This window comes from Salvia miltiorrhiza, chromosome 7 (assembly GCF_028751815.1).
Source record: "Salvia miltiorrhiza cultivar Shanhuang (shh) chromosome 7, IMPLAD_Smil_shh, whole genome shotgun sequence".
Classification (NCBI taxonomy): Eukaryota; Viridiplantae; Streptophyta; class Magnoliopsida; order Lamiales; family Lamiaceae; genus Salvia; species Salvia miltiorrhiza.
The window spans coordinates 46,919,099-46,931,793 of record NC_080393.1 but is presented as its reverse complement, the minus strand read 5'-3'; the positions used below and the strand labels follow the sequence as shown (position 1 = coordinate 46,931,793).

The 12,695-nt window shown below is 34.7% G+C and overlaps 1 protein-coding gene across 1 annotated transcript; it reads left to right on the top strand.

Annotated features, from left to right (window-relative positions):
* Nucleotides 1-1,204: 1,204 nt before the first annotated feature.
* On the top strand, nt 1,205-6,520 carry LOC130992809 (vesicle-associated protein 1-1-like). The gene is made up of 10 exons (XM_057917557.1): nt 1,205-1,493; nt 1,625-1,695; nt 1,800-1,881; nt 2,056-2,168; nt 3,085-3,204; nt 3,283-3,324; nt 4,005-4,046; nt 4,143-4,184; nt 4,958-5,103; nt 6,080-6,520. Exons 1-10 carry the CDS (start codon nt 1,442-1,444, stop codon nt 6,225-6,227), a joined length of 858 nt encoding a protein of 285 aa, XP_057773540.1. The 5' UTR covers nt 1,205-1,441; the 3' UTR covers nt 6,228-6,520.
* Nucleotides 6,521-12,695: the final 6,175 nt, after the last annotated feature.

Here is a 12,695-nt window from a genome sequence, read left to right as displayed (position 1 = left end):
CAAAACATTACATTTCTGCATATCAATAATTACTTTTCATTATAATAACAATTACTTTGAATAACGGAGAAAATAAATAGAATATAGAAAAAAAAATTAAATAATAATTCAAGTAATTATTGTCTTGAGGAAAAGTAACTATTGATATGATGAAATAATTCAAATAATCATTGTCTTGAGGAAAAGTAACTATTGATATGATGAAATGTAATGTTTCTAAAGTATTACATTTGTTCACAATAATTGTTACTTTTATTAATGAGAATGTGTACTTTATTTCTGGTATCCCAGACCCGCGCCCAAAACCCACCCGACCCGTCAAACCCGCGCCCCGACCCGTCAAACCCGCGCTCCGACCCGACCCGACCCGTCTCATAGGGTGAGGTCAACCTCACCCAAGAATTTGCGCAGAACTAGATACTTTTTGGTTGTTGTGGATATGGCAATTGTTTCTTTAAAGAATAGATTTGAGGAACTGAAAACTTTTGAAGGTATTTTCGGTTTTTTATATGATTCAAATAAGTTAAAGTCATTAGGTGAGAAAGAATTAAGAGATTCTTGTGTTAATTTTCACTCTACCTTTTCTCATGAGAATTTATCTGATATTGATTTAGATGATCTTTACTCAGAATTGAAAGTGTTACAATTGACTTTGCCTACTAATTTATTGTCTGCCATTGAGATTCTTACATTTGTCAAATCTGCAGATTGCTATCCGAATGTCTCGATTGCTTATAGAATTTTATTAACTGTTTCTGTGACTGTAGCATCTGCCGAAAGAAGCTTTTCAAAGCTTAAATTAATAAAAACCTACTTGAGGTCATCAATGTCGCAAGAAAGGTTGAACGGTTTGGCAATTTTGGCTATTGAGAAAGATATGTTAGAACATATTAACATTGATGTAATTATTAATGATTTTACATCTGCAAAAGCTCGAAGAAAGCGCTTTTTATGATATTGACATTTTTGTACATATTTATTATATAAAGGGCCCTTTTATCTTCTTTTGCCTAGGGCCCCTGAAATGTCAGGAACGGGGCTGTTCACATCATTATTATTATTGATATTATTATTATTATTTGAAGCGGTATCATTATTATGATTATGATAGTAAGGAGTATATTTTTAGTACAATGTTAATAATTGAATATTAGTATTATCAGTATTAAAATTTTAGGACATTTTTAAGACGGAGTCAATTATTTAGAATTTAGTCCAACTTATAAAATTTTACTCACCGAGTACAGCATTTCGTCAATTGTTCATTCGAATCATTCCAATTAAAAAATGTGTGCCGTCATTTTCAGGTCGTCGTCAACATGCTTGCTTCTGTCTGAGATTCTTATTTCCCCCAAAATCAAAGGAAAATTTGTCTATGTAAAGACCCATTTCGATTCATAATAGTATTTGATAATTCTTGCGAATTGGTTTGTGGAGAGAAATGAGCGCAGAGCCTTGGCTCAATTACGAGCCTCCGGAGCTGAGTTTCCATTGTAAGTTTCATCTTCATCGCACTTTGACTTTTTTTTCTTCTCTTTCGATTGTAGTTTCTTTCTTGGGTTTGATCATCTGATGATAATCAGCCCTCTCTCTCTCCCCTTTGGTCTTATCGATATTTGCTCAGTTGATCATAACAGGCAGCTATCAGCTTCTGTCCGATTGTTAAATAAAACCGACGAATATGTTGCTTTTAAGGTAGAGTTTATTTGTTTTTCCTACTATTACTCATGTTGTGTGTGATATTTCGATTGGATGAATACTGTAACCTTTTTGTCTGTGTTTGTGGGCTATGTTTTCAGCTCAAGTCCACTAATCCGAGAAATTATGTGGTTCGGCCAAGAATTGGAATTCTGTTGCCTCGATCAACTTGTGAAATCAAAGGTTCTTTTACTTTTTCTTTTAACTATTTTTTTTAACACAATTGAGAATAATGGATATGAGCATCAAGGAGCCATTGGTTTGAGATTGTTTCTTTTATTCTTACTTCATCGTTTGGAGGGGTATAAGATAGTTAATTTTTATTTTGGAATGAACTAAAGTTGGTGCATTTTGTAGTGGCAATGCGAGCCCTGCGGGAAGCTCACCACAATATGAGGTGCAAGGACAAGTTCATGATTGAAAGTGTAGCTGCAGCTCCTGATACAACCTTAGAAGATGCTCGAAAACTGGTAAACCATTAGGAGTCCGTTTAGTTTTGAGGATTAGTCTAGCATTTTCTTTGGTTGCAAATCTATCGTGAGAAAAGGAGGGATAAAAGAGGGAATTTTTTTTATCACATTCTCTAAGGTGGAAAAAAAGTTTCACGCCTATTTTTCTTCTCATAATAATGTTATCACACATCACCATGATAATGTCATCCACAACTGGAGTGAAAAGGAGAGAAAAAAGCTGCTTAAGGAAAAAAATTCATCCTTACCAGGGAAAATTATCTGCTTGAACATGTGAAAAGGGTGCAAAAGACTGAGAAATATTTGTTTTCCACCCTCTTCAATCAATGAGAACAATACACTGTAGATAGATAAAAATAGTAGTATAAATTAATCTATTGTTTACTAGATGGATTGAAATTTTGGGATTTCCCAAGGCTCCTTGATAATTTCTATCATTCGAGCTAATTTTACTTGTTCATATCCCATTGAAAGGGTGAGATTGGAGAAATCTTACTAATGAGGATGAAAATACTCACTCATATATTTTATTAATTACGAAAAAGTAAACACACCCTTGCTGAATTATTTTTAGTATGGTTAATTTGATGTTCGCCTTTCTGGTGCTTGTATTTTAATGAATGGTTGGCCTGATTCTGATGGGAGTTTCCAAATATTTTGGTTATGTAATATTTTCTTTTTCGGGTTTGTTTTGTATTGTAGATTATAAGTTTGCATGACTTCGATATAACTTAGTGAAATGCATATTTCATTTAAAAGCTCCATAAAAATAAAGAATTAAAATCCTTTTCTTGATTCTCGTCAGCATCTCGACAATTTGGGCTATATTGCTTCAGAAAAAGTATGGAGTTTATGTGTTAGTGAACTTTCTGGTTCATTATTTTTGTAACTTTGTTAGTTTATATGGATTATGTAGTTTGATAAGGAGTCCGGACATCCCTTTCAAGAGTTCATACTACGAGTCAATTACAGTAGGTCAACAGAATTTTCACCTGGAACAACTGTCACTGAAATTACAGATGTAGCTGCTCCTGAGGTCAGGTTATTAAGATTCAGAGATTTCTTGATCTGCAAAGCCAAGATAATGACTGAATCTTTTTATTGGTTACTGCAGGTCGATAATTCTTTTGCGGAATCTCATGAGAACGGCTTACAGGTGAAAATTCCATTTCTCTCATGCAGATTCATTTTCCACACTCTATGGTTTTGTTACTCGTACACTGCAGTTTTGCAGAAGGATCCTTGTTGACTCCTGTCGACAAGGATACTGGTATGGGATACGGGTCAGATCCTTCAACTTGCACTTGGATACTCCATGAGGAGAGAAATGTGTTCAGATTTAAGATTAGAAGAGTTGGAGCGTTCCATACTTTAGATATTATAGGATATTAATTAGTTTCTTTTGGAAATCTCAAACAACACATTAATTGAAAGTTAAGTGACATGACATGAACTATCAAACCTTTCATCTTTTCCTTCTAATCAATATATCAAAAAACAGCAGGAAAATCAAATTTTCAAATGTCAGAAACTCATTCTACAATCTGCTCCTTCTTCAATCTTAGAATTTCTTTCTACAATATGCTGCTCCATAACCATCTAAACATACCATCAAACTAGAATGCTCTTTATATATTTTATGTTTGGCATACCCCTGTCCCGGTTTCCAAAGTCAGGACGGTGTCCCAGTGTCTAAAATTTTCTTTAAATATGTATCTGATACTTGGATCCGCACCCATGTCCGGTACCTGTAACCGTGTGCATGTAAGTTAACATAGCTCCATGGGCATGATCTTGCAAGCTGGGATAGTGACTTTTTTTGGTTGGTTATTGCAGGCAACTAGCTCTGTCGCTGAACCTCATGACAATGATTTACCGGTGAAAACCCATTTTACTATTGCAGATTTGTTTTCTCCACCCACAGAGCCAGGATAATGACCACCTCTTTTTTTTTTGGGTTTATGCATAATGCAGGTCACGAACAATGTTAACAAGCCTCGTGACAATGACTCACGGGTAAAAGATTCATTTTCTTGTAACCCTTTCATTGATTCATATTGAATGCTTCGTCTTCGATTATCTCTTAATTTAGTCAGACCTTTCTGTCAATGGATTGAATGGAATAAAAAGTGTGGGACTTGCTTTCTAGCTTGTTTAAGTATCACAATTGTTCCATTAAAGTCATGATGACAGAATTGCTTTTGAAGTGTCATGAGGTTTCAGAACAAGATGTATTGATTCGACAATCATCTGTTTTAACTTCAGATTAAGATTAAATCATAGCTGAAGTTTTATCTGCTAGAGCCTAGATGCATATTTACTCCTCACCATAGTCTAAGTGTGGACTGAACAGATGAATTCGATTTGTTTAGCAATTCAAATTTTGGTATTCATATAGTTGGAACAGTTGGGTTTCTTGTTTAGTGATATGTATATGTTCTTTGATTCCTAATGCGCTATGTAATGAAATAGCAATTTATGTTTTTGTTTTTTTACCCATTCCTCATTATTCCCGTCCTTTTCTTAATGAGAAATATAAAATCCAAACATTGCTTCTGTATATTGTAGTGCTCTCAGTTATGTGTCTTTAAGAACCTTTCACAAATCTATTGGCTAAACATATTGAAATAAATGGAAACATTGCTTTTGTATATTGTATCTGGCCAGCAATATCATGCACATACCTTTTGGGTGGAGGATGTTGGCTGTTAAATTGACATAATCATTCTTACTAAGAGTCATCTGATCGTTCTGCAACGCTATGTCGCTATGTTAATTGTGTCTCACAGGAAAACGATATCATTCGTAGTGGTGAATCAATTCTGAGGGGCTTTATCAGCAGTTGTAGTGGTGAATCAATTATAAGGGAAGTCATTGGTATCTTGCTGGTTTTACTCTCCTTATACCTCATGAAGCAAACGATATCATTGATCTGGTAGGTAACTCTAAGTCTATGTTTGATCTGCATTTATAGCTGGGGAACTGTTGTTGCTTTTATTCACTAAATCACACTGTGATTAATTCCTTCTTTAGTATAAAGATTTACCTGTAATATGAGTTGTCGTCATTAAGAACATTGTAGTATTCAGTAGTTACTCTTTTATTAGGCCAAATTAGCTAACTCACTCGGCCCATATTAATGTGAAACATTTTGGACAGAGCTTGGCATTTCAGTGAGGATTTTTGCTTTTGATTACTTAAAGGGTGTTTGGCTGAGCTTATAAGTTCCTTAAACATCTTATAACCTGTGTAAATAAGCTCCAATAGCTTATACGCTCTCCAAAAAATAAGTTCTTAAACCCCAACTTATTTTTTCATAATTTTGTAAACAACAATCAATATACTAAAATATCCATACTATGGTTTGTTATTTTAAACAATATACCCTTCCAATTCCATCTGTCTTCAATTGTCTCTCTCTAACTCATGATTCTTTTTCTAGCTTATTAGCTCAATTATCCAAACACTTTGACAATTTATAAGTTCTCAAGGCATTACATCTTATAAGATTTTGAAACATCCTAAAAGTTGTTAGAGCTTAGAAGCTCTCTAATAAGCTTAGCCAAACACCCTCTTAGTCTACGAGTCTAAGACAATGTTGAGTAATCTCCCCCAAAATGTCAAGCCTATCTTCTTAGTTCTGGAACACTGCTGTTCATCATCATTCACCTACAAACACTTTTATTTCCTTTTTGTCTATAATATGCTAAATCGGAAATTTGTTTCTTTCATAAGATATGTAGGTTACTTATGCGTGATCAGTATTATTTTAAAACTGACCTCACCTCTATTGTCTCTGTCATCTTTGTTGGTTCCGACCATTTTCGGTCATGCTGGATCGATGGAAACTCTCTGCCACTTAAGCCATTGTAAGCCTAGGTTCTAATCAGATTTGAGTTTTCTGGTTACAGGAGTTTGGTCATGTTCGTGATGATGGTGATAATAAAGATGATTAAGAAACTGATCTCCGATTCTGTTGAAGACTGGATAGTCAAAACTCTTCTGCACATCGTCATGTATATTCTATTTGGGCGCAATGAAAACACAGGCCTGACTTAGGACGACGCCGTCTTGTGTTAATCATAGTGACAAACAGGGAAATGCAATGAAGTATTTATTGTCCCAATCAAGCTAACGCCTGCATGTAAATTAGAAAGAATTTGGAGTTTTATGTTCACTTTTAGAAATGTTTATTATGACTATGGACCACAGATAGTGATGCTAAGCATTTTGCCACGTACATGAAAAGTGAATTCAGTTTTGCCAATATGTTGAGATTTATGTATATGTAAAAGCCAAGAGCTGGCCTGTTTTGGCTCTTTTCCAACCAATACAGTCCCAATTTATCTCAATTTAAATGTTGTGTAATCTGCAAATAGTGTTGGTTGAATTTTGCTTCTTGGTTAATAAACGTTGATCCATGAACTAAGCAATACAGATAAAAATAATAATTGGCCCAAGAGTAATAAAGCAATGTAGAAAAAGACTCGAATTTGTAGCCGGTTGCTGATGCAAAGCACTTTAGAGCTGAGGGAGGATGCAGAGAAGATTAAGAAGGAAGTAGCCCATATAACTCTGCTGAGTCGTCAAGAAGAGCACTTGATTTGGCATATTTGAGGAAGAAGACGAAAGATGCTTTATAACTGACACGAAGTCGCACACTTAGAAGTGGTTCCATAATCATTTTTGCAGGTGGTCCTGTAATAGCCCCTGGCATATAGAGGTGATTGAATATTCTTAGTCGGCCCACGTGGAGCCCGAGGAGTTGAAGAGACCAAACTACCTTTCGGATACAAACTGAAAGGACGGAATTGCCTTTCCATACTAGGAGTGGGCAAATTACTTGAAATTCGAATATCCGATTCGAATCAAACTCGAAATTTGAAATTCGGTTCAAATTTTTCGAATTTTCAAATCAAATCGGATTGACTTTTAAGCAAATTTCATATTTTCAGATCGGATCGGATTGATAGTTTAAAAATCCAAAAAAATTTGAAATTCAAATTATAGTATATTAATTGGTTCTTAAATAGTTAATATTTATAAATTCTAACCATATACCATCATCTTATTTGATTATAAGTAATGGTTTGTTAATTAGAACCTTAATTTGATCATATAATTATTCAATTTGTTAAGTTGATTTTTTTTTTATTTTTGAATTTTTTTTTTCACATTTCAGAATTTTTTACACTTTTCGAATTTTTCGGTTCGGATCAAATTTTACCCGAAGTTTCAGATAATATGATTTAGATCGGATTGAATTTTAGGGAAAATTTTGAATTTTTAGATCGGATAGGATTAGGATAAAAATCCTATCCGAAATCCAAATGTTCGCCCCTATTCCATATTCAAATATGGAATTACTAAAATACCTCTATTTGTAATAGGATATAAATCATCTTTGTAAAGGACGATCTGCCATTTTCAATACAAGGTTCTAAATTCCAAGTTTTCTTGCTTGGCATTTATTGCATTTCAAATTTCTTACCGTTAAAGATTCAAAACCCTTTCCCCCTGTTCAAATATTTAAACCATATCTTACAATATCACTGTAAAACGAAGAAGCCCTACTATAGTATCGTTGTAAATCATCGAAGAAGCCCATCTCCAGCGAAGTTTTCTTCAATTCCGATCAGTTCAGGTTAAAGAGAAATCAGAGATACCGTTTATCTTTGTCAAAATCTTTGTCTTTTTATGCTCTAAATCTGTGTTGGTCAAAACGTCTTCGCCACTATTTCAATAAGACTAAAACTAAAGATAAACATTTTGTTTCAATAATTCAATATTTCATAACGCTACGTCAATTTATTCGTTTTAAACTATAATATGGACGTTTACTTATTTTTCTTTTTGTGGAGTTGAACACTTGAACTCTGGCCTCAAAATGTGATTAACCTTTCTTCAATATTTCTCAAAATGCAGTACATTCTCTTGTTTGCTGATTTTGTGTTTACGTTTATGTATGAATGCCAATGAAATAATTGGTGGTTATTTATCAAATTCATGTCACAAATTATTGTGCTATTTTTTACTGTAGTAAATGTGACTACACATTCACGTGAATTTAAAAGCTAAAAGCCCTGCAAAAAGGTGTACTATGATTTTATTGCTTTTAATTTGGAAAATATTGAGGTAACCAACTAACGGCTACATCATACGGTCGGCCAACTACCTATATTACATGGTAGTCAGTTTAATTTAATGTCGAACCATCTATTTATCTATTTTTTCATAAATAATTGACTAATTCAAGAATTTGAACTATAGTTTAATAATTAAAATAAAATATTCAGTCATCTTGACCAACATTAGCAAAATAACTTAATAATTGTATGTTTTTCTTGAACTTTTTTACATAATTGTACTTGTGTAAGAAAAGTGCAAGACTTTTCATAAAAAAACAATGACAGTTCATCAACATTCAAGGGTATATTAAACCCTTCGCTTTAATTTTGGGCATAGGATCAAGTTTTTTATAAAAGTTGATAATTTTAGTTACTATAAGTTAATGATGTGGGCATTTTTACCTATTAACACTAATAGAAATATCTTTTATAAAAAATTTCATATGATGAAGTTTTATAAAAGGTTAATGTGTAAAAAAAAAGGAAAAAAAAAAAATACTCTTACCATCTCAGCTCAATAGGCCACATTTTTTCATTTAGACGTCTCTTCAATAGGCCGACCAACATAAAAATTGTTGGTTTTAAACCAATTTATAGTAATACCCACTATTACTCAAACTTATTTAAATTTGTAAAAGATAGCATTTTTCAAATAGCCATTTTGAAGAAGGAAACACAATATTTGACTACTAATTGAAAAAACGCGAACTCTGGCCATTTATTACGTGTAAAGACTGTTTTGCCCTTAATTAGGGCGGATCGAATTCGAGTTTGCGCGTGGGTTAGACACATATGTGCCAACCGAAAAAAAATTAAAAAATCTAAGTATATGACACTAATGGCATAAGAGAGTATATGGCACTAATATGACCATAAGTACTATTCGTGCAACACACTAAATGGAGAATCTAAATCCTAAATGAATAATCTAAACCCTACGGGGAGGTGTTCAAAATGGTCATATAAGTGTACCCATCTAAATAATATCAGTACACACGTATATGACACTAATGACACTAATATGGCCATAAGTACCATTCGTATGACACTAATGACACTAATATGGTCATAAGTACCATTTGTGCAGCACTGAGTATATGGCACTAATAGTTCCATGTGTGTGTAACCTGCGCGCAAACCCGAATCTGATCCGCCCTAATTAAGGGCAAAACAGTCCTAAAACGTAAAAACAATGGCCATATTTTGTGTTTATTCAATTAGTGGCCAAATATTGTGTTTCCTTCTTCAAAATGGCTATGCGAGTATATTGTTTCATTGTAAAGTATCTAAATAATCAAATATTATTTGTTACATTAATTGATTATTCATCTTAACCAAAATTCAAACAATATAAATAATAATTAATAATAAATTTATAAGTAACAAAAGATTAAAAATGATGAAAAAGTAATAACGAAATATCAAAATAAATGGGTAAGTGTACTAAAAGTTTGATGGTGAACCGAAGGTTTTTTATGAATAAAAATAAAAATTCATAAAATTCATTTATGATATAATTTAACCATTTATTTTTGTAATTTTTTTATTATATAAATTTTAAATGTACTATTTTTAATTATTAAATCTATAGTAATTCAACTTATTTTCTTATATTTTCTGTTTTGGGTATAATAATAATTTAATTTTGTGAAAAACATATACTATTTTAAGTCACTTGGTCAATACAAGTCAAATCAACATTTCACCCATTTCTTGTGAATATTAATTTGATTTATATTGACCAAATAAGTTAAAATTGTATGTTTGCCATGTAACTATTAACGTTAATTATTAATATATCCAAAACATAAAATATGAGAAAATAAGTTGAATCACTACAACATATAAATGTATTTCCTCTGTCCCACTCTAATAGGCTCGCTTCTTTTTGGCACGGAGATTAAGAAACTTACTTCCTTGTTGGATCTCGTAGGGTAACTGAACTGGTGTATGGGGGGGGGGAATATACTAGTAGGCTATTTTTATGAAACTTGAAACTTCTTTTGAAAACTGATGTGAGTATCGAAACGGATGCTGAAGTGAGTAAACTGAAATGAATAGTGCCAAGTAAGATCAGTTAAGAGCGGGGTAGACTGATATTGATATTGGTTTAGTAGAATAACTTCAGGGCGAAGAACTTATCGATACACTGATAGTCCAAGTAGAGCTTCAGTCTAATCAGTTTTAAATAATCAGAGCAGTGTTAGAAATCTTACTAACTATCCGAAGATTTGTTAGTTAGACTGATAATACTTGGAGCAGAAACGATTTTACGAAATAGCCTTTAAGTGAATCACTTTGTAGGTTCTTAGGGTTTCTCTTTTCACTTTAACAACTTCAGTATGAATACAGGTTTGTGCACATATAAATAAAAGTAAATGCTGAAAGCAAATAAGAACCCAAAGAATTTTTACGTGGTTCGGAAAATAATTTCCTACGTCCACGGTCAATCGATTACACTGACAAATCACTGGGCTTGTGCTTACGGGTGAACAACAAACCTTATTTCTGAAACTCAAGTTTCAGAGCCAACACACTGGGTTGGATTTCTCGCTCTTTCTTAACTCGCAGTTGTTGAGACAACACATACTGTGAGAGTCTGTTTAGGTCTGTTTAGGAGATAGATAGAGTTATTTCGTTGTGTCAGTCCCTGAGGATACGATACTCGATTGCTTATTATTTGTTACAATTGCCTGTGTTAGTTGCAGTTTTTGTTGCTAAGAAATTAGTGATCAACTTTTTTGGCACCGTTGCCGGGGACTGATTAGAAGTTACTTTAATATTTCCGATAGGACTTAGTAGTACTTCAGGCGTTTACTGTTTCTTTTTATTTTTATTTTTCTAATTCTCGTTTTTTTTTTCAGGCACTGCTTACAATGGCTACTGAGGAACAAATTCGTGCTCTACAGGAGCAGCTGCAATAGCTGTTGGATGCTCAAGCTGCTAAAGAAGCTCAGAATCAGCCTCCGATTGCAGAGATGTTCGTTCCTCAGTATGAGTATCCAGAACCTCCCCGTATTAATGCCAATAATTTTGAGCTGAAGACTGGTTTGATCACGATGGTCCAGCAGAACCAGTATGGAGGACAAGCTATAGAGGATTCTAATGCGCATCTGGCGCAATTTCTGGAGCTTTCCAGCACTGTAAAGATGAATGGAGTATCTGATGATATTATCCGTCTTCGTCTTTTCCCTTTCTCACTGCGGGATAAAGCGTAGTTGTGGTATCATACATTGAATTTGAGTGCAACTACTACGTGGGAAGATGTAGCTCAAGCTTTCCTACGCAAGTTCCATCCTCCTGGCCTGACCTTGAAATTAAAGATGGACATTGTGCAGTTCCAGCAGTTTGAGGGAGAAAAGCTGGCAGATACATGGGAGAGGTATCAAGAGAAGTTGAGAAAGTGTCCGAGCCACGGATTTGATGAAGGCACGCTCATTATCATGTTCTACAATGCTTGTGGAGAGCGTACAAGAATGCATTTGGACACAGCTGCAGGAGGTTCCCTGCTTCAGAAAGGCAGTTCCGAGGCGTGGAGCATCATTGAGAGTATGGCTGCTACGAGTTTTCAATGGCCATCAGAGAGAGTACAATTGAAAAGGGTGGCAGCTGCTTCCAGCTCTGATCCTATGGCAACGATGGTTACACAGCAGACAGCGATTGCTACGCAGCTGGCAGAGCTGACTACTAAGATTAATGCTTTGACCATTGGAAATCAGGAGCAAGCTGTGAGAGATCCCACATGCATAGAAGACGTAAATTTTGTCAATGGCCAAAACTTTGGAAATTTTCAGAAGGTACAGCCAGGAATGTACAACAGAGGGCAGCAGTTTCAGCAGCAATATCAGCCAGGAGGGCGCCCACACCCAAATCTAGCCTATAGCAATCCCAATAATGCTTTGCAACCTCCACCGGGATTTTCTGTGTCTAGCGGAGGAGTTATAAATGAGCCAAAGAAGGTATCGCTGGAGGATATGATGCAACAGATGTTAACAGAGATGTCTAGCATGAAGACAACTGTTAATACAAGGATGACCAATTTGGAGTCTCAAGTGGGTCAAATTGGAAATAATTTTTCAGCACTGTCCAAGCAAGTGCAGATATTGGAGACTCAAGTTGGTCAGATGGCCAACCAAGCAGCTGCGCAGAACAAGCCATGCCAATTTCCTAGCAACACTCAGTTCAATCCGAAGAGCCAATATCAACAACCTCAGCAAAATCAGCAATGTCATTCCATCCGGGTGGTTGATAATTCAGTTGAGGATGAAGAGCAGCGGAATCATCCAGAGCAGCGGGACGGCAAGGATGGCAAGGAAAAAAATGTAGAGATTATGGAGGATGATGACCTGAAGACGATTGTGTGCGATTCGCCGCCTACTTCTAAGGTATCGTCGAATAC